Here is a 21,557-nt window from a genome sequence, read left to right as displayed (position 1 = left end):
ATATATATATATATATTTGATATATGTTGTTGCTTGTTGCTTACAATTAGTACAGGTCTTGTTTTGCTTTATATTAAGTCTATGATATAAAGATGCTCACCATCATAGATATATATATATATCTATAATGATATATATATATATATATATATATATATGCTTATATAAGCATGCTCACTATGGTAATATATATTTTTTAATCACAAAACAGCGAACAAAAGAAATAAACAAATTTTTAATTTTCAGTTGTGTGTCTAGAATATAAATGATTCACTTTCTTAAGAAATATTTATCACAAAGTGTCAACATATGTACAACTAACTGTAAAAGTATCATATTACAATGGTATTTTGTCATTGCTTTATAAACTCTGTTTAAGCACTGTTTAAGTTCTGAATGTTGTTAATATAATAATAAAAAATAAATTTACAAAGCACATGGATTGGAGTATAACTCATATTAAGTATTATAATAATGATGGTTATATAAATGCATATTAATGTTAAAACAAACGGATTTTGATTTAAATCTTTCCGAAAAAACAGACCTGAGAGTCATCTAACAATGCAAATGTCATTAATATGTCATGGTGCCAAACTGAACAAACTTCTCAAATCATTTAGGATTGGTGGGTTGTTTCATGGTTGGTGACTTGTGCGTTTGCTTTGCTTTCTTCAGTGTGGTCATGCTGTCATGTGTCATTTATGTGCTATCAAAATTATTATTTTTTAGGTTATCTTAACACAAATACAATCTTTAAATACTAATAGACATTGAGTTAAAGTTTGAGCTATGAACACAATATATAGATTTGCCTGCCAAGGAAATGTCTCCCTAATCAAACGTTTTATACCCAGTACGAGAACGTTTAAAAGTGATTTAAAAATTAAGTGGGTTAGACCCGAGAAAATACCGTGCATTGATCCTAGAAAAAGTGGCGATGTAGAGCCTGTAATGTACCCAAATTCAAAAAAATTGCCACTTGAATTTAAAGATTCAGATATAGTTAGCAAGTATATACTCATATTAAATTTATTGCATAAGCAACAACATATTTTATTTTATATATATACATATATATATGTTTCCAATATAGTGTGGAGGAGTCGGTTTTAGATATGTTCTCAATAGGAAAAAGCCGCCGACGCCTTACATGTGAACTAACTAGAGAAAATATGAAAGACAGGGTTCGGAGGCATAAATATGATGAGAGTTCCCGAGAAACAAGGAGTAAGTAGGCATTTTCTAAAATATAAGTACATAAAATGTACTCAATTGATATTTCAGATAAAATTACGAAAATTTGAAAAAAATCCATATTTGATTTTTTTGGAAATGTGAATATTTTAAAATTACTGATCTGCGTTTCCCAAAATCTAATCGTTTTTTTACATTGCTATATTTAGATATGTTCTCAATAGGAAAAAGCCGCCGACGCCTTACATGTGAACTAACTAGAGAAATATGAAAGACAGGGTTCGGAGGCATAAATATGATGAGAGTTCCCGAGAAACAAGGAGTAAGTAGGCATTTTCTAAAATATAAGTACATAAAATGTACTCAATTGATATTTCAGATAAAATTACGAAAATTTGAAAAAAATCCATATTTGATTTTTTTTGGAAATGTGAATATTTTAAAATTACTGATCTGCGTTTCCCAAAATCTAATCGTTTTTTTACATTGCTATATATACACAATAGCTATTCGATAAAATAAAAACTGAATGCTTGCAAAGTACATGAATCAAGTACACATTGATATTTACGTGACAAAATACAGCTTTCTCATTGGACACAGAAAGTATCGGCCACAAAACAATTCATCTATTGCCCAATAGGACATGTTCTATTCGTAAAATACGGCAGAAATTTTTGAGGTCAGAAGTTGTTAAGAAATTTTTGAGGTCAGAAGTTGTTAAGAAATCAGTTTCCAACGTTACTAGGCAACGGTTATAGACAGAAATTATGTTAAAGATACTGCTGTTGTGAATAGTGTTAGAACGAAATATCGAGTACTGAGTAAATATCGATACTTTGCGGTCGATAGTGAGTACTTTTGGTATCGATTTTTTAGCTCGATATATTTGCCAATATCGATCTTTTACGTCGATAGTACTCAAAAAGAATCGACAGCGTAATCTATAAACCCCACTTATCGACCAACTATGAAAACCAACCATTTTGCCAAATGCAATGCAATAGTCTCTCTAGGTGGTCATAATTGTTCAGAGAAGTGTCAAAAAATGATCACGAAGGGTCATTAGTCTCAGAATTTATTGCTCAAAAACCCAAAATGGATATGACCACACTAATAAATAAAGATGTTTATTTATTACTCTTTTGTAAAATGAAACGCCTTTTTAAAGTACCAAAATGTTTTATAAAAACATATTCAACAATCGAAGTATGATTATTTCAAATAATAATATTCATCAATTTCAATATATTAGTATTTTGCGTAAAAAAGAATCGAAATATAATTATTACAAATAATAATATTCATCAATTTCAATATATTAGTATTTTGCTTAAAAAAGAATCGAAATATAATTATTTCAAATAATAATATTCATCAATTTCAATATATTAGTATTTTGCGTAAAAAAGAATCGAAATATAATTATTTCAAATAATAATACTCATCGATTTCAATGCGTTATTATTTTTCTTTCTAAAAGTATGTGAATTGTAAGTTGAAGTAAAGTACTTGTAAATTAAAAATTAAATAAACAATTTAAAAAAGAACAGAAGAGCAATATTTTCTTTGTGGTACGTGAATCTTAAAATGTCTCGTTATCAGTTTGTGCACATTATGAACATATTTTAGGAATCGGATTTCAACTGACCCTTTCTGAATGAATGACAACAAAACTAAAGAATACTTTCCTTAGTATAGTGGGCAAAAAACTTTTAGGAAATAATAAATTAATTTGGTTCTTGTGGCAATTGTTTGCACTGAAAAATATTAAAAATATGATTGTGCTTAAAAATACTTAAAAAGTATTGCTTTTTGAATATAGTATCAGACTATTATATTGTTTTAATCAAAAATAATCAACTATTATAACTTGTCTTTTTTTATTTGAAAAATTATAGAATTAGAAATTAGTATTGAAAAATTACTGTTAAAATTTTACAATATTGAAAATGATTCTGATTTAACACATCAGATTACAAGCAATAGAATTCATTCTAATATTGTGATATAATATTTAAAGATCTTTCTTGCACTTATGTTTGATTTTTATGAAAAGTACTCAAAATTCGATATTGAGTACTATCGATACTTTCGCCACGATATTTTTTTGGCATCGATATTTTGATTAGATACTTTTCAAAGTACTCAATATCGATCTTTTGCCTCGATACTTCTAACACTAGTTGTGAGTAGAGAGCTTAACGGGAAATCTGGCTGGCAAGATTGTAAAATATGTCAGGCAAGATCGTAAATTATGATTTATCATATCGTTGCTAGGTAACAAACTGTCCCGCATGCACTAATCAGGAAACCGGGGCTTAAAATGCTTTTGTTTTGACTTTTGATGGAATGATTGTATAAAGGATAGTAATGAATTTTCAATAAAAGCAATAGTTTATTTTCTATATTATATAATTGTCAAAAAAAAGTTTGTTTACTAAAATTATAATCAGATATAAAAATTAAGTAAAAGTTATGTCTTAGGTGAAATAAAATTAAGTTAAATTGAGAGGAATACTATTGATTTAAAAAAAAAAAATCAAAATTTATGTCCCAATCTTTTTAAATTAATTTAATTATATTATGCTTTTATTACAAATTATGTTTATTAGTTGCAGACATGACAGCAAGAATTCGTTGTTTACAAGATAGAATGAAGGAAAATCCGCATGATGGCAAATGCCGGGTATAACATTTAAATCTCACATGTTATAATTATAGTTCTTAACAATTAAACAGAATAAATTATTTCAGGCTTTACTTAAAGAATTAATTGATAAACGTAAGAAATTTTTGAAATACCTTAGGAGATGGGACTACAAAAGATTTGAGTGGATATTAGAAAAATTGAATATTGTATATAAACCACCACCAAAGTAAGTACTCAATTATATGCTTTAATTTCTTCTATTTGATTCATAATATATTTATTTCCATGAAAGTACACTTTTGAAACTAAATTTGATTGGCAAAGATCTTTCATGTGAAAGTTGATTGAATATTGAAAGATAATTCAATATTTGATTTTTATTTATCTCAAAGGTTAGGGAAACTATTATTTGCCTTTTTAATAATGTTGGAATAGAGACTAATGTAGATCATTAATAGAACTAAGATTAATTTTGTTTCACATAATGTTTGATCAAATGTAAGTATGGGATATCTAAAATAGTAGAAATACTTAATTATATCTCTGTATAACCTTGATAAAGTTCGTGAAATTTATTCCATACAACTTCATGAATATCAATTATATGAGTGCCTCCTAGGTATTCATAAATACTATATCCTACTATAAAATCTTGATATTGTTTTAGTAAACTGATACTTTCATAATTATGATTGTGTTAAAAATATCTGCATAAATTATGCTAAAATATCAACTAAAACTCCAATAAACTAGAGTCAGTATTTATCAGCTATACTTACACACACACACACATATTATATATATATTAGGGTGGTCCTTAATATGGATATTTTCGAATTTTCTTGCTCCCAATGGCTCAAATGGTTCCAAATTGATAAAAAACAATTCCCTGAAAGTTTTAGCTCTTAATATTGTCTTTTTGATAGAGCGCAATTCAATCAAACTTTGTATGGAAATAGCATGGAAAAAATTTTGGAAATTAAAAAAAAAAAATTTTTAGGTATAACTTAGCGACAAATTTTGAATAGACCTCATTCATTTGTTCTCTAAATTATATAAAAGAACATTTTTAAAATTTTTGAAAAATTTTTCGTGCTATTTCCATACAAAATTTTGATTGAATTGCGCACTATCTTAAAGACAATATTAAGAGCTAAAACTTTCAGAGAATTGTTTTTTATCAACTTGGAACTATTGGAGCCCTTGGGAGCAAGGAAATTCGAAAATGTCTCTATTAAGGGCCACCCTAATACATACATACATACATATAAATATATATATATATATATATATATATATATATAAATAGATTATTATTTACATGTTCTTCCATCTCATACCTTATTATACTTATTGTCCTCTTTCATTAAATATTCTACACATACATATAAGTAAAAGAAAATATTACCAACATTTCTAATTCATTATGAATACCTTGCACATTATGTTTCTATCAATATTTAATATGATTTATATAAAAATACAATTACTTATGAAATGGCAAGATGATAATACATTGTGTAATTATTAAAATTCAGTTATGATTGAAATTCATCCTTCCTAATTATATAGTCATTTTCACTGGATAACGAGGAAAGAATCATTGCAAAAACTAACTAATATATATTGTGATGAGTTGAAAGCTAAAAGATTGGCAGCCTATGAAAACTTATTAAAAGCAGAGCAAGAAGGCTTTCTAAAAAGAAAAATTTCTATTATGGAACAAATCATGAAGGATCAGAAAGAATGTGGACTACCTGTTACAATTAAAGAAGAAAATTTGAAAAATGTTCAAAGACAATTAAAAAATCTGTTTGAAAAAAAATCTGTTTCTAAAGAAGCATCTTTGTAAAAATGAATATAATATATAAGATCTATATTAGCATACAAATATGTGAATAATATAATATGAGATTGTCACAGTTATTTTAAAATGAATAGTTTCAAGTACACAAATCTTAACAAGCGTAAAACTAGGAGCTGTTCAATATTTTTCTCAATAAAAAAAAATAGTGGAAAAATCTTTGTATATGAATAAACTACAATATCGCTATACATGCTATTAATCTTGTAAGTTAATTATTAAAATACTTTCCCAGTATTATTATGCAATTATTCATTAATTAGTTATCTAGACCAGTTTTTTTTTTAGAAATCCCTAATTAACATTATAAAATATTTAACAATGCAGGACGGAAATTCGATAGTTTAATTACTAATATGGTGCTTAGAAAACAATTAACATGTTTAATATAAGAACCAGTGATGTTTTTTATGCTTGTGAAAACGATGGTATGTTTCACAATAAATTTTTTGTGCAACTTTTTTTTGGTATGAACATACTACACAATGAACTTTGTCGTTCTCATTTGCAGTAAAATAAATTGCCTGTTTAGCCTAATCAGAGCCTATGTAACCTAAATTTTATTCAATGAGTGGTGCTTGGCAATTTTTACTACTGCTGAGAAATAGGATAATATGCCGGTCAGTAATGCATCTTCCTACCCAAAGATTTTGGAAGATAATTAGTAAACAAAGGAATTTTGTATGGTAATCAACAAACAGCAATTTTGCAATAAGCAAGGAGAAAAAACAAATTAGGCAATTTCTAGTGCCATCTGAATTTTCAAGTCAAATGGACTGAAATGCAATTTATAAATGTGATTCATTTTACTCATCATTTTTGGTATTTCTTAAAAAAGTGAGAAATTAAACAACTATTAATAGTTTCTTCAAGAATTTAGGAGCTAAAAGGGCATAACTGAATTACCCTTACTTCATAAATATATTATAAATATTTTCATTTTAAATTTCTTAATTACATGTTTAATATGTTTTATGTTAAACAGACATTATTCTTACTACAAAATTAATTATTTTGTTAATACGCATGACTATGGAAGAGCACTTTTTGCATAAAGAATTTTTCTGATAATAAACATGGTTTCAAATAAACTAAGTACATTAAGAGATGCACCACAGAATATTATATATATATATATATATATATATACACACATACATACATACACACTGAGTATCTCATAACTTGACCTCAAGCCAAAACAGGGTAATGTTTTGAAAAAATAATCTCAAGGTCGACCGATTTGAAAAAAATGCAAATTCATGGTTCAACAAAAAGTCTTGATTCTTGAAAACTTGAAACAATTGTGGTATTGTTTTTTACTATGGCCCTAGAAGTGTTATTCATGATTACGGTTCCAAAGTTTAAACAAAATTAATGAAAGTTGAACACAATAACTGAAAAATGGTCATAATTTCATCAAAGCTCTAGATTGCTTAAGCTCATAAATTCCAACAATGCAAGAATTTTTTTCAGGGCAGTCATACTATCATCCTGCTTCAGCTTGACATCAAGCTCTGGGACATATATATATATATATATATATATATATATATATATACACATAAAAAGCAGTCTTGTAGTTATAAACTTGTCATAGCAGGATGTCGTGCATATGCTTTAGGAATAAAGCCATATTTTCTTGTTTTTGGGGCAAATGCCCAAAGCCAACCATCGACAGTTTGATTATTAAGATCAGCATATATCCAATCTCCACGTCTAACAGATAAGTCATCAGGAGCTTGAGCCTAAAAAAAATTAAAGTGAATGAATTTAAATAGGTGAAGAAATGTATAAAATAAGTTAATCTGCAAATGCAATTTTTTACATGTTTTCATAGATAAAAAAAATATGAAATTCAATTTTTATTCAATTTTCAACAATAACGGTGTCATGTAAGATTACAGATATCAAAAATATTTGATATCTTGAAGAAATATATAAGGTTATTTTTTAATGACTACACATATTTTTCATGTAACATTTTGTTGTGCATTTAAATTGCTCAACAAAATTCGGCTTTAATTTATTGTTTAAACTAGATATATTTATTATTATAACATTGCAATGAGAAAATAAAATAAATTGTATAAAAATGGGCCATATAAAAGATCAATAAAAATGTGTTATCTATGCAATATTCCATAGCTTTTGTTATATTTCATAATAAATATTTCATATGCATACCTTGTAATCGTAAAGCATGACAAGTTCTGTTCCATGATATCTCAAGTCATCACTATTGAGATTAGTTATTTGTTGCACAATGGCATTATCAGTATTGCAAGATATTTGTTGATTGTCAACAACATTTATATGTCCTTGAATAATATCAGCCGGATAAACAAATCCAGATGGTATGAAACCCTCCTGTCCATCACTTCTCACAATCCAAAACCAATCCGGATCTTCTCTGTTTAATACAGTAACAAATTCACCTCTTTCCACAGACACATCATTTTCATCTCGAGCAATAAATGTGTACAAAACTATAAAACGGCCAGAAGGATCCTTACTGAATGGAACAAAGTCTGGTTCTGAAGCTAAACTAGCCCGTGAATATGAACTTTGCAAACCCACTATATTGTCGCCCATTTCTTCAGATGTGTCATTTAATCCTTCCATTGAAAAATCAGAGGCCAAAGGATCAACCGAAGAATCTCTTGGTAACTTTTTCTTGACAGCTAAATCAGCAATTTGATTGCTATATGGGGCACAATATGAATGTGGTATAAAGCCTTCCTGTTGAGAATCATGACCAATAACATAAACCCAGTCATTCTCTCGGTATAAAACATTAACAATTTGTCCCCTTTGTACTTCTAACTCATCATCTACACAAGGTGTAAAATTGTGAAGAACAACCATTTTAGAATCGGGACTTAAACCATGTTCCTTCTCGATTCCTACTCGCACTAAAGTTTCTACACTAGAAGATCCAGTTATCCGTCCAATACCTGGACTTAATCCATTTGAAGGCCTATTCAACTCCTTCTCGACGTCATTATTTAAAGCTAAAATTTAAAAACATGTTATAATAAATTTATAAAAATTAAATAATGTAATAAACAATTACATTTCTTTTTCTTTCCTCTTCGAATCCTTACAGGACACAAGAATGCCATTCTGTTTTATCATTTATTTGCAAACTATACACGTCAAAACAAAAATATTGGATTAAAATGTGAATACGAACGAGTGTGATTGTCGTTTAATCGACGAGCCGCTTCTTGTCAACCGTTTCTCTCCCGTTAATAATGCATGAGCAACACCATAGATAAACACTGCCTCTTATTCTTATCTATTACTGTCACCGCCTATGGTCACCGCTCATCGCATTCCCCTAAGAAGGCAGTTGGATTCAGATTCATGTTGGATTTCTTGTGGGAAAATTTATTATTTATTATCTGTCCCAATTATTTATTGTATTCGAGATGCATAAAAAATATAGGTTTTTTTTCAATTATAACAACTGGCAGTAAGCACCGAGTAGAATTGTGTAATTTGCAGTTAGGCTAATAAATAATATACGGTAGGTCGGTATTAATTATTATGTTAACTTATGCTACTCATAAATAACAATTAAAAAATACAAAGGTATTTGTGTGTAATATATATATATATATATATATATATATATATATATATATATATATATATATATATATGATTTTAAAAGAATCAAGTGGGTCAACAAAAACAAATCTAGTAAATAGTTTATGTCCTACATTACTACTAAAGGATAAAGCTTTCGAATTTAAAAAAAGTAATTGTAATCAGACAAATTGAAGATAATCACTGTGGATAACTTATTATATGTTATACATAAACGGGTTAAATACAGCATATAAATATTTAATATAATAAATAAGCAAAGAATGACTTTAAATCAACAAAGGCCAATTAATAAGAATAACAATTTGAATTGAATCAATATGAATATATTTTCAATACAAATCTGAGGTCAATGTCATAACAAATAATGTGAAAAACATAACATTAATTCAAGCTTTGTATATATATATATATATATATATATATATATATATATAATCTTTGTGTGTGTTATAATATATAAATAAGCATGAATGTATGCAACAAAGTATGCATATAATACAGCAAGTTTGTTTAAAACGTGTACGTAAGCAAACATTAGTCCTACGTAGAAAATTTGCATTTAGAAAAATCCATTTCAGGATGTTGCTCCATAAACTTCCTCATCATCTCTTGTTTTTTCTGGTCTTCACTTGTAGGCAAACCTAATTCCTTTTGTCTTTGATCATACATCATTTTCTCTACTAAACTTCTTGTCTCGCCATCCAAATCAGATAACTTTGAGGGCTCCGGATTTATTTTTCTAGTGCTTATTTCAGGATCTGTATCAACTAATCTTTTCCACCAATTCATTTTATTGATCTTCTCTAAAGATATCAATAAGATTTTTCCATCTTGTATAACCCATGAAGATTCTTCAACTTTGATCTCTGCATCAAGAGTGCCATTAATAATCGGATCCTTATTTCGAATTCCAACTGTCAGTTTATGTTTACTGAAAGTGACAACAACATCCCTTGGTTTAACATAGAAAGATACATCTAATGGAACACGCAATTCAATATCAGATAAAGTTTGAGTCCAACTGTAATTTTCTAAGTCACAGCCATTTCCTAGATTGGGCTTCAATTTCCCTACTTCGCTTTTCTCTGTTTCCTCATCAACCTCACTTTGTTCAATAGGTTTTGATACTTTAACTGGTTCTTTTTGAGACTTTTTATTACTCAGCTCCTTCTGTAGACTATCGGCTTCTTCCTCTGTAAGTTCTGTAATTTGAGCCGACGAGTTTTGTTCCACAACTTGCTGTTTTTCATGTGCTGCACGCCTTATTTCAGATTTTTCCTTTTCTGCTTTCTTTTTATCATGCACTGCTCGAGCTTTCTTTTCTTCAGCCTTAAAAATATCCATGACCAGCTTCTCCCAAACGCCGGATTCAGCGCCGACAAAGAAATCTGTTTTACGACACAAGAAACTAGCAATGGTTTTTAGTAATTCTTGAACTCCTCCTTCATGTTGCTCTGCTATTGCCAGGAGCATACCATCAAATCTTTCTGGATCCGAACTCATTACTGATACTGTAAAAAAGCCGATACAGGTTAACAAATAAAGAAGTTGAAAAATTACATTAAAAAAGACGACTTGTAAAATACATTTATTTAAACATTATTTAATATTATAATATATAATGCCTATTACTATCTTAATCAATTACCTTTAACAATATGCAATCACGTTTAATTTACTTTTGCTAACGAGAAACAAATAACAACATATATTCCAGCAATTTCTATGATAACAACCGTGTGAAGTTTTCTTTAAAAAACATACGTTCGATTATATTTAATCGATTTAATTCATATCGATAATAAATTTGACTGTTTTTGACATATCGTTTTCGTCATCGTACACGAGTCGCATAGATAAAAGAAGAGTCGTATGATTTAGTCGTAGTCACAGATAAATAAACATAAACTATGAACTGAACTACTACTAAGTCCATAGATAATGTTCATAGATAAAGTTAACAGCAGCAAGTCAAAAGACATCACTTTCACTCTTTGCAAAGGAACTTGTCCTGCAGTAAGACTTAATGACGAAATTATAGATCAAACGGATACAGTCAAATATCTAGATTTACACCTGGATAAGAGACTAACCTGGAAAGAACACATTAAGAAAAAGAGGAAGCAGCTTGAAGAAACCAGAATAAGATATTATTGACTCTACACCATAATAAAATTTACCTCTATAAAGCCATAATTAAACCTAATTGGACATACGGCATACAGCTATAAAGATTTCAAAACAAGTTATTAAAAGAAATTTTGAAAGCACCAAAGTATGTTCCAAATTGGTTAATACAAAAGGACATAGGCACTAGCACAGTTAAGGATGAAATAATCGCTTACTCCCACAAATATAGAAATCGCCTAGCTGATTACTCGAACTTGCTCGCCAGAAAACTTCAGAACAACTCTACCAGGACCCGATTAAAAAGAAAATTTCTTCTGCATTAATCAATAATAGATAAGACCTCCGACAAATCACTGGCAATGGTCAGATGATTTGTATTTTGCCAACGCCTTCAGTTTCATGTCAAATATTTTACTTGTTGTTCGTTTCAGGACAGTTGTAAAAACTATTAAAATAATAAAAAATAAAAAAAAACTATGTCCAAAGATAAGTAAACATATGACTAAGTCCAAACCATAGATAAAAGAAGAGTTCAAACCGTCCAATGCGTCCAAATGGGTCCAAACTACTTTATGTGATTTATCTTTGGGCATAACTGTCATCTGTCATAACTGTCTATTTATCTGATAACTGTTTATGACAACTGTGCTCTTTTTGTTTCGTAAGTTGTCGGTTTTTGTTTATATTTTTCCACTCTGGCAATACTATGCGTTTTGCTTGAAATATAACCTATATATTTACATTTTCCATAGCCATTTCTGACTTATTTATTGTGCATTTGTAAACTGTTTAGAGTAAATAAATCTGGTTATCGCATAACGATGAATAATTCACAATATTATGAAGATTTAAATGAAGATGGTAATTCAATACGACAGAAGAGTTATAATATTTTTTCACTATATTACTTTTTTTTTCAAAAACAAATTTCAGCTTCCAAACGTGTAACTATTGATGTTTCTTCTGACGAGTCTACGTCTTTAGAGTGTCGAACTATTAGAATTGGTTCACATAAATTTACTCCTACAGAAAAAGTAAGTTGATTGTATTTCTCGATAAGTAAAATGTTAATTAGAAATCAATTTTGTTTTAGGTAACATTCACTCCAAAAGGGATTTGTATAGAAGCTCCAGTAATTAATGATTCATTAGCAAAGGAAGTTTTGCACATTGAGCATAGGGAAATAGTTAAAATATTAATACATTTTGGTGATATTTCACCAGTTATTTTTATATATACTTTACCATCGTGTGCTCGATATGTTCGGAAAAAGCTTTGTATGACAAACCCAGGATCTGGTAAGATTTATTGAAATAATTATTTATTACTATATTGTAGCAAATCTTTTAAAAGTGTATTTCTAGGTATTTATTTTGATAGTTGTGCTAGTGAAGAAATATATAAAAGAATAGCACTTCTACCTTCAGGATTTACAGAGAAATTTAAAGAGAAAATTTCTAAATATTACGGAAAACCACAAACTATTTTAGATGAATTGTCAGCTCGAGAAGCAGATGAAATTTTGACAAAAATTAGCCAACGTGAATCAGAATTGTAAGTTGAAAAAACCAAAAAAAAAAATTATATGTTTTGGTTATTTCTACTGCTTATTTCCAAATCTTCAAAAATTTGCACAATGTAAATCAGAATTGTATTGTTTTTTTTTTTTTAAACTAGCTTGTTGTTACTTTTACACCATTATTTCAATGAAGAAATGTGTAAAGCTTTAAATGCCTGCACTAGTATTTATGTGATGTGAATTATTATTTACATCTTAAATTTGTGTAAAAAAGTTGCGTGGTAAACTTTAACTTTAAACATTTTTGAATAGTCTACTTCGGTTATAGTGTGCTATAACCGTGTGCTTTCTATATATATAGAAAGTTTGCATATCTTCTGTCGTAATAATCAATAAGTTTTTGCCTATTATAATAGCACGAGGTAATGTATGACACTCCTTTTTAATAAGTGAAGTAAATTTTTAGCCTGGTGAATAAATTGATGGAGATGTTTCTAAATGGTTATGTCATTTGTTTATTTTCTTAATTAACCAAAAACCTTTTGGACAAAACCAAAATCTGTAAATATTTCTGTAAACAGTTCATGATATGTATCTCATTCAGTTTTTTAAATTTACAAAACTATTTACCAAATCTTGATTGTAATTGGCATTTAATTTTGAACAGAAGTCAATCATTTTATTTTTTTTAATCAATTATTAGGTACGATTGATTTTTAGAAATTTTTGAAATTATAAAACTCTTGCTAAAATTCAGTTTTTGTTTATTAAGTGGGATTTTTTTTGTGTATTGTATTATATGCAACTTGCCTGAAGTTACCGCATAGAGTATCGCATACACTGTATAATTATGCTAGTTTGACAAAAAGAACTTTATTTTGTGCTGGGTGTAAAAATCAAGTAGTTAAATGATTAAATAAATCTTTGTATATAAAAGTTATATAGTTTTTAGAAAATTTATATGATTATCATTTGATATTAGAAATAGATAAGTATTTTTATTAAATGATAATAAAAACTAGTGGGGCGCATGGCATCGTGCCTTAAGGCAAATTGCTGAAACTTCCTGTACCGTGATTAAAAATTAGAGGAATGAAAATAATCAATAATTGTTTTAAATAATTTCAAATAGATTATTATAAATACATACTGTAAATTTATATGTGCGACGAGCGTATTTTACGAACAACTTATGTGTAATTAATGTTAAATTTGATTTTTTTATATTTTTGAAATTTAAAAAAAAATTGATTTTTTAAATTTTTGAGAATTTGGAAATCTTTGAAAATGTCCGATTTTTTTTTGAAAATCTCGAAATATTCTCAAATTTTTATAAGAAATCGTTTTTATTTAAATTTAGAAGTTTTTCAAATTCTTTGAAATTTAGATATTTTTTTCAAAATGATGAAAAATTTCAAAAATGAGTTTTCTGAGAATTTAATTTTTTTTTTTTTTTGAAAATTTTCAAAACGACGAAATATTTTGTTAAACTAGTTTTAAAGCAAAAGGTTTTTTGAATTAATCTAATCGGATGATCTGTTCTTCTCGCGCTCCATACCTGCGGAAAACGGCAGAATGTGCTTTTTGCAAAAACGCCTCGCGATCGAGTACTGAATGTTTGTTCAATAATACCAATCGATTATTCCATACTGTCGAGTCGAAAATGTCGAGGTCATTTGTTTGACCATATCCTCAACCATATACATAAACTTCAAAATTAAAAATCTTGGTACGGAACCCAAAAAAATTGACACAAAATGTGTACACATTATTAAAATCTCTATAAAATATCTGATAATTTGATGTGCATATGTCTAGTGAATATTTTTACCGCCAAATTACAATTAAAAAAAAAAATATTGAGAGCCCATAACCGTTAGACCTGCCTTTTCAAAAATTTTAAGTTCTTTGTTTAATCAATACAAATAGAATGTTTCTTGAATTATTCAAATCGGACGCTTCGTTCTCTAAAAACTGAATTAAGATTTTTGGTTCTTTTTGCCCCGTATCTTCGAAACGGCTTGACCTGCCTCCGCCAAAAACTAATCAGCACGTTTCCTTATCAATACAAATCAAATGTTTTTTTTTAAATTATTCAAATCAGTTATTCCATACTGTTGAAAATGTTGAGGACATTTATTTGAACCATATACGTGAAACTTAAAATTAAAAATCTTGATACGGAACCCAAAAAAAGTTTACGCAAAATTGGTACACATAGTTAAAATCTCTATAAAATATCTGAAAATTTGATGTACATATGTCCAATAAACATTTTTGACTGCTAAATTGCAATTTTTCAACTTATTTTTATTGAGAGTCTATAACCGCTAAACCTGCCTTCCCCAAAATTTCACCAGTTGTTCACTTCGTCAATACAAGTAAAATGTTTTTTCAATTATTAAAATCGGACGCTCCGTTCTCCTAAAAATGAGTTACCGTTTTTGGCACTTTTTGCCCCGTATCTTCGGAACGGCTAGACCTGCCTTCGCCAAAAACTAATCAGCACGTCTCCTTATCAATACGAATCGAATGTTTTTTTTTGAATTATTCAAAATGCTTCACACGTGTTCTCAAAATATTCGACGAAATTTGTATCCGCAGTTCCGCACACATACATACACACACACACACATACATACATACACACACACATACATTCATTTTTTCTAATATATGCCAAAATGTTCAGAAGGTTTGAAACGTAAAGATATATAAAAATTTTCATTTTAGATTTTTTTGCGATTACTATAACTTGCCCTACGGGAAGTTAATAAAATGTATTAGTGAATATGAGGAACACTTCTGAGTGATAAAAAGATAATTATTAGTTTTTTTTTTTTTAAAAAAAAGGCTGCATTGAATTTTGATATATTTTTCTTAAGAAATTAAAGAGAGAACAAAAGTAATTAGCAGTACTGCTGTCATTATTCAGTTTTACTAGGAGTGAAAATTTAAAGTTTTTTTATTACAGGAATAGTGAGATACGCCAAATTTTAATTTATCCTCCTGGAAAAGGTGGGATTCCTATTAATACTGAAGATTATGGAAGTCTGGAGCAAGACAAGTACTTGAATGACGTTATAATAGATTTTTATCTAAAATATCTTTGCAATGAAATACTTTCAGAAGAAATGAGGAATAAGATTCATGTTTTCAGTACATTCTTTTACACGAGATTATCTTCAAAAGTTGATAATATGAGCAGGTACATATATAAATATATATATATATATATATATATATATATATATATATTTGATTTGAACATATTGTTTTATCGAAAATAAATATGTACATTTTGCATACACCTATCCCCATTTTACACGGTTCTCACATGGTTTTTGCAAATAACCTCTTTTAACAAAATTTATTAATTATGCATTTACACAAAATTATAAACGGTAAATTATAATTTGCTTATATTTACAATAACGTTTTTATTATTTTACCGTCAAAATACAACACTACATAATGTCAGTTATGAATTCTTAGTAATCTATGTCTCTGATGGAAATGTGTAGATGAAACGAGCACTCCCAGTTTCATGATCAAAACTAAATTTTATGTATAGCTGGTTTGTTTGAAATACTAAAACAAAGAGCATCATTGTTTTTAAACTGTTGTTGTTCATATATAATTGATAGTGTAAATTTATTTAAGGTGAGCAAAACACAGAATCATATTTTACAAAATCTATAATTTATAAAGAAAATTATAATTCGACAATGGCAAATGATGAAAATGAAAAACTAGAGACTAAAAGGAAGTTTATATCTTTACAAACCAATTTGAATTTATATTTAAAAAGATAATGCAATATAAAGATATTTTATTTATTTTATTGTTGAAATAAATTAATATTCTTATAATTTATTAAATGTGTTTAATATTAAATATATAAATATTTATTTTTCGTTTCGAATGTAATTGTTATTCATCATATTAAAATCTTTCAAAAAGGGCTTTTTTATAGCAATTTTTGTTTAGCACTGTTTTTTCATGTAAAAGTGAATTTTTTGAGTAACTTTTTTTTGGAACATATCGTCTGGGTAAAACGGGTAGTAGGTGTACTAATTTAAACTACAATTAATATGTAAACTATATTGCTATTGTCTAAAATAAATAAAATGCTTTTTTATTAAGTAAAATTATAATATTTATATTATAAATTATGGCAGATATGATAATTCTGACATGGATTATTTTTGTGCTCAACAACATTATAACCGAGTCAAAAATTGGACTAAAAATGTAAATATATTTGAAAAAGACTTTATTATTATTCCCATTAATGAGAATCAGCATTGGTATCTAGCAATAGTATGCTTTCCTGGGCTAACACACAGACAATTGACGAGTGAAAAAAATACTAACAATATAAATAAAAGAGAAGGTAAATACATAATTTTTACATTATTGTTATTTTTCTTTTGCTCAAAAATTATCTGAATTTATAGGTGATCATTTGAGGTCTTCGGGATTTACAAGTGATGTTGAATATGCATTTCCAACAGGTGGTTTTCGCAATTTATATGACAATGAAAATGACAGTAATAATAGTGAATCTAACCAAAACTACTTAGATTTAGGCACAAATAAATCAGGATCTATTAAACAGTAAGTTTTGGGTTTTGGCATGCGACATAAGCAAATTAAGTTTTAACTTTTTCTTCTTATGCTGATATATATATATATATATATAAAAAGTTAAAACTTTGAATTTTGTTCAGTAAGGCTGTTGGGTGCGTCATTTATATGTAGTATATAAAAGCTTGTATTGACTTCTTATCTAAGTTATAATTCTGTGCCAATATACAAAATAAGTTAGCTTGTATGAAATATTTACAAAAACAAATCTTTTTAATTATTGGTTCAAAACTTTCTTTTTAATGATTCTGAAAATCAGAATTGATCACCTATTCAATATTCAAATCTATGCTTTTATATCATCTTACAATGATTTTCAAAACTAGTTGATTGTCAGTCCAAAATCATACTATTTTCATTTATAAAATATTGTTCGAAATTTAATTGAAAATTTCAAATTCTGAACATTGATTTTTGTTCTGGAAATTTAATAATTTGAATTTATTTACACAACACAACATTAAACTCAAAATGTTTAAAGAACACTTTGAAAATTATTTTTTTTTGGAAACTTAACATGGTAATTAGAGTTCATGGTTTAAATGAACATCGTTTATAATCCTATGAAAATTAATTTAATTATGTAAATTATTGGACCTTGGAATAATGAGTCTTATTGTGACATAGAGTATATAGTTATCTGTTTAACCCTTCCTATACGGCAGTTCATTCTGCCGGAGTGAAAACACTGAACACGGCACCTCGCTGAAAAGTGTAAACACTGCACGATAGTAGTCCTTTGTCGACATATATGCAAGTCTTGAATAATCCTTATATCAATTATTGCAGAGTTTGTTTAAATTATGGTGATAGAAATCAATCAAACATATAAAATATTTGATTTTAATAGTTACAAATAAAAACTTTTTTTATATTAACGTGAGACAATCAATACACCATTTTTTATCATGTGACTCCATGTAAACATAATGATCTTGTATGAATATTCAAATTGTTATGTAATATAGTAATATAGAAATTTATTATTTCAGGCCATGCATATTGATATTTGATTCATTATCTGGTGGTGCAATAATATCAAGACAACGTACTATTTCTGTAATAAGAGATTATTTATCCTGTGAGCATCAGTCAAAATTTGGAACAACTGACTTTGATAAATACTCTATTAAAGGGCATTGTGTGAAAGTTCCGCAACAAGATAATTTAACAGACTGTGGTTTATTTGTACTTCAATATGTAGAGCACTTTTTTAAGGTATTACATTATTTAAAAATGTTATTTTTGGTAGAGTATAGTTATCATTTAGAACTGAATTTTTCATAACAAATAATGAAATTTGGTGGAATTGTTTGACTATTTCTTATCACATATTCAGGCATTTATGGCTTGTATAACTTCTTTCGATCAATTACTACTTTTTAAAATATAATAGTTTATAGACACACCTATACTATTATTTTCTAGATTATTTAATAATTATGAATATAATATATTTTTCAATAAATATAAATGTCTTTCTTAATAAAGAACACCATATTGGAGAATCTTTAAATATTTTGTTAGTGTGTATTTTTTCATTGACTTGTATTAATTTTCACCAGGTACCTATCACTGATTTTTCTATTCCAATCAGAGGATTAGAAAACTGGTTTGAAACAATTGTTGTGACTAGAAAGCGGGAGGATATTTCTAAGCTTATCAAGAAACTTGTAGCTACTTACAATGCAGACAATCTACCATTGCCTGATATTATATTTCCTACATTAAATGGTGAGAAAAAATAAATATTTTTTTCATGTGTAATAACATACACTGTATGTATATATCTATGCATGTATGTATATGCATATTCAGATTATTTCGCAAATCCTACACTTTGATAAACCGACACCTCCAGTGATTGAAATCATCTAAAAGTTTTTCTACTATTTCCAATATTTTATGAAATTTTCACTAGCATCCAATAATCAAAACATTTCTGTAATTGATTTTTCTATATGATTAATTTATACAAGAAATCGATAAAAATTGAAATTATTTTCCGGTATATTTCTAATTTGAAATACTGTAAATCTTCTAATATTCATTAATAGACTTTTTTTTTAATTTATGGCAATTTCTAATAATAGATATAAAATATATTATTAATAATCATATTTTTAGGAGCACTTATGATCTTATTACGACGATATATCAATTTATTAAAATTGAGGTATGCCAAAATTGAAACAACTTTTATGTCTTAAAATATAATTCCACTTTTTAATTATAATTATGTGAATACTATTTCACGTTTTTGCAGTTTGCAACTGCAAATGCATCAGTATAAATTACTTACTAGCTGTTAGAGACTTGCATTTTTGATTTTTTAATAATGCACGATGTTTATATTTTAACATTAAGAGCATTTGAGAAACATGAACACTATTAATTAGCCATTTTTAAAAGCTAGATACTGTACAAATATATTTTGCTGTAAGAACCAATATTTTACTTTTTATGCTTGAATTTTTAATGCAATAAAAAATATTATAGGCAAATTAGTCGAACAAGAGACATTAGAAACTGCAGATGAATTCAAGGATCACTTTGCTGATATAGAATTAGATGACGAATTCGCAGATGATGATTATAATGAATCTGAATATGATGATGAAAATGAACAGAATTTTGAAGAAGATATGTATGAAACACACCATAAAAATATGAAACGCAGAGCCACAGACAGTGAATCTGAATGTGAAAGTCGCATTCGGAGGCGATATAAAGAAAATATTGAGGATGAAACAGTTTACAATGGTAGAGCATAATTTGACATATTGATAAGATAAGTACATACAAAAAGTTGGCATTCACATAAGTATAATCATTGTTAATTTTAAGGTAATATTAATTCACTGGCATATATATGTATATGTTTGTTTTTAATGTTTTTTTTATTATTTTTTTTTATTATTTTACTGTATAATTTTTAATACAGACTGAACAAAAGTGATACTACTGTGAATTTGATTACTTCTTAAAATTAGCTAAAAATAAGTATTTATTAATGAACATATTTTCTACAGTATATTTTTTTATTTATTTCTTTAAGAAAATGTATCCTTCAAAGAATATAATTATTATTCTAACATGGGATTTTCTTTTATATTAGCAAAAACTTTAGATGCAACAAAAGTGTCCTACTCACTTACATTGTACTCAAAATAACTAGATGCATTGGTTTAAAGATAAAAATGAAATATCAAGTAAATGAGAATTAGAGTTTATATAAATGTTTATGAAAATAAATCTTTTTATTGATAAAATAAAACATTTAGGCCTAGATTCTTTCTTAACATGTTAAAAATATTGCTCATTTTAAAGTGAAAACTTCCGGAAGAGGTTCATTTTTTCTGTATATAGGGCAGGTTCAAAAATGCACGAACTGGAGAAACAGTACCTGTCATTGACAGTAGTACATTTCTTTGGCACTCGTACAGCATAAGAAATATATTTTATATCACCAACAGTGATAAGTACAAAACACAGCACGGAATATGTATACAGTGCACACTAAAGAGTACTAACTCAAAACTTTAATGATTTTTTTTATTTAAACTACTTTTTATAAGCCTATAATATTTTATAATGTTAATATCACTTTACAGCAAAAAATTGAATTTTTACTTTTATTTGTGTAATATTTATTTCATTTTTAGTTGACACAAAACTAAGCATACATTTATCCGGTTAACTTTCATGTATAACATAATTAATAAGAGATTTTCTGAAACTATACTGGTGTATCTCAATTTATAAAAAATATTGATTCCATATCAAAACGAAATATTAAAATAAACCACAATTTTATATATAAACTGTGAAACTGTAATAATACAAAGTGGCGTGTTTGATAAGTTTTTAATATAAGCGTTTATTTACCCGGTTAACTTCTTCCATGTATAACATAATTAATAAAA

At 27.5% G+C, this 21,557-nt stretch overlaps 5 protein-coding genes across 5 annotated transcripts in view; 3 read left to right on the top strand and 2 right to left on the bottom strand.

Moving 5' to 3' along the window:
* The window catches only part of LOC113375273 (DNA N6-methyl adenine demethylase-like), a 55,187-nt gene extending 54,410 nt beyond the window's left edge, over positions 1-777 (top strand). The window contains exon 23 of the mRNA XM_026615214.1: positions 733-777. Within this exon, the coding sequence (XP_026470999.1) occupies positions 733-777 (45 nt within the window). The remainder of the gene's footprint in view (positions 1-732) is intronic.
* Positions 761-5,748, top strand: LOC113377788 (28S ribosomal protein S15, mitochondrial). Its single transcript, XM_026618208.1, has 5 exons — positions 761-1,013; positions 1,097-1,230; positions 3,813-3,886; positions 3,955-4,076; positions 5,423-5,748. Exons 1-5 carry the CDS (start codon positions 793-795, stop codon positions 5,700-5,702), a joined length of 831 nt encoding a protein of 276 aa, XP_026473993.1. The 5' UTR covers positions 761-792; the 3' UTR covers positions 5,703-5,748.
* Positions 5,749-7,269: 1,521 nt separating this feature from the next.
* Positions 7,270-8,879, bottom strand: LOC113377463 (SH3 domain-containing protein Dlish). Its single transcript, XM_026617791.1, has 3 exons — positions 8,791-8,879; positions 7,902-8,728; positions 7,270-7,462 (listed from the first exon to the last, which is right to left on the bottom strand). The coding sequence occupies exons 1-3, from the start codon at positions 8,837-8,839 to the stop codon at positions 7,298-7,300; spliced, it is 1,041 nt and encodes a 346-aa protein (XP_026473576.1). The 5' UTR covers positions 8,840-8,879; the 3' UTR covers positions 7,270-7,297.
* Positions 8,880-9,774: 895 nt separating this feature from the next.
* LOC113377034 (nuclear migration protein nudC) lies at positions 9,775-11,091 on the bottom strand. The gene is made up of 2 exons (XM_026617197.1): positions 10,981-11,091; positions 9,775-10,843 (listed from the first exon to the last, which is right to left on the bottom strand). Exon 2 carries the CDS (start codon positions 10,833-10,835, stop codon positions 9,873-9,875), a length of 963 nt encoding a protein of 320 aa, XP_026472982.1. The 5' UTR covers positions 10,836-10,843; positions 10,981-11,091; the 3' UTR covers positions 9,775-9,872.
* Positions 11,092-12,218: 1,127 nt separating this feature from the next.
* LOC113377465 (sentrin-specific protease 6-like) lies at positions 12,219-20,506 on the top strand. Its single transcript, XM_026617793.1, has 10 exons — positions 12,219-12,323; positions 12,396-12,496; positions 12,556-12,760; positions 12,827-13,016; positions 15,956-16,189; positions 17,163-17,377; positions 17,442-17,601; positions 18,624-18,849; positions 19,197-19,365; positions 20,131-20,506. The coding sequence occupies exons 1-10, from the start codon at positions 12,284-12,286 to the stop codon at positions 20,403-20,405; spliced, it is 1,815 nt and encodes a 604-aa protein (XP_026473578.1). The 5' UTR covers positions 12,219-12,283; the 3' UTR covers positions 20,406-20,506.
* Positions 20,507-21,557: the final 1,051 nt, after the last annotated feature.

This window comes from Ctenocephalides felis, unplaced genomic scaffold, assembly GCF_003426905.1.
Source record: "Ctenocephalides felis isolate EL2017-DRISC unplaced genomic scaffold, ASM342690v1 CF-g0.4_SCAFFOLD_01886, whole genome shotgun sequence".
NCBI classification, from domain to species: Eukaryota; Metazoa; Arthropoda; class Insecta; order Siphonaptera; family Pulicidae; genus Ctenocephalides; species Ctenocephalides felis.
This window is presented reverse-complemented; position numbering and strand designations above follow the sequence as displayed.

Bases quoted from the DNA above. Each gene is read 5' to 3' on its own strand.
- LOC113377788 (XM_026618208.1), top strand. From the start codon at position 793: ATGAACACAATATATAGATTTGCCTGCCAAGGAAATGTCTCCCTAATC. The intron at 1,231-3,812 runs GTAAGTAGGCAT...TATGTTTATTAG, and splicing joins GAGTTCCCGAGAAACAAGGA to TTGCAGACATGACAGCAAGA. The intron at 3,887-3,954 runs GTATAACATTTA...AAATTATTTCAG, and splicing joins CGCATGATGGCAAATGCCGG to GCTTTACTTAAAGAATTAAT.
- LOC113377463 (XM_026617791.1), bottom strand. From the start codon at position 8,839: ATGGCATTCTTGTGTCCTGTAAGGATTCGAAGAGGAAAGAAAAAGAAA. The intron at 8,729-8,790 runs GTAATTGTTTAT...TTTAAATTTTAG, and splicing joins AAGAGGAAAGAAAAAGAAAT to CTTTAAATAATGACGTCGAG. The intron at 7,463-7,901 runs GTATGCATATGA...AATTTTTTTTAG, and splicing joins TCATGCTTTACGATTACAAG to GCTCAAGCTCCTGATGACTT.
- LOC113377034 (XM_026617197.1), bottom strand. From the start codon at position 10,835: ATGAGTTCGGATCCAGAAAGATTTGATGGTATGCTCCTGGCAATAGCA.
- LOC113377465 (XM_026617793.1), top strand. From the start codon at position 12,284: ATGAATAATTCACAATATTATGAAGATTTAAATGAAGATG. The intron at 12,324-12,395 runs GTAATTCAATAC...AACAAATTTCAG, and splicing joins TGAAGATTTAAATGAAGATG to CTTCCAAACGTGTAACTATT. The intron at 16,190-17,162 runs GTACATATATAA...AAATTATGGCAG, and splicing joins AAAGTTGATAATATGAGCAG to ATATGATAATTCTGACATGG.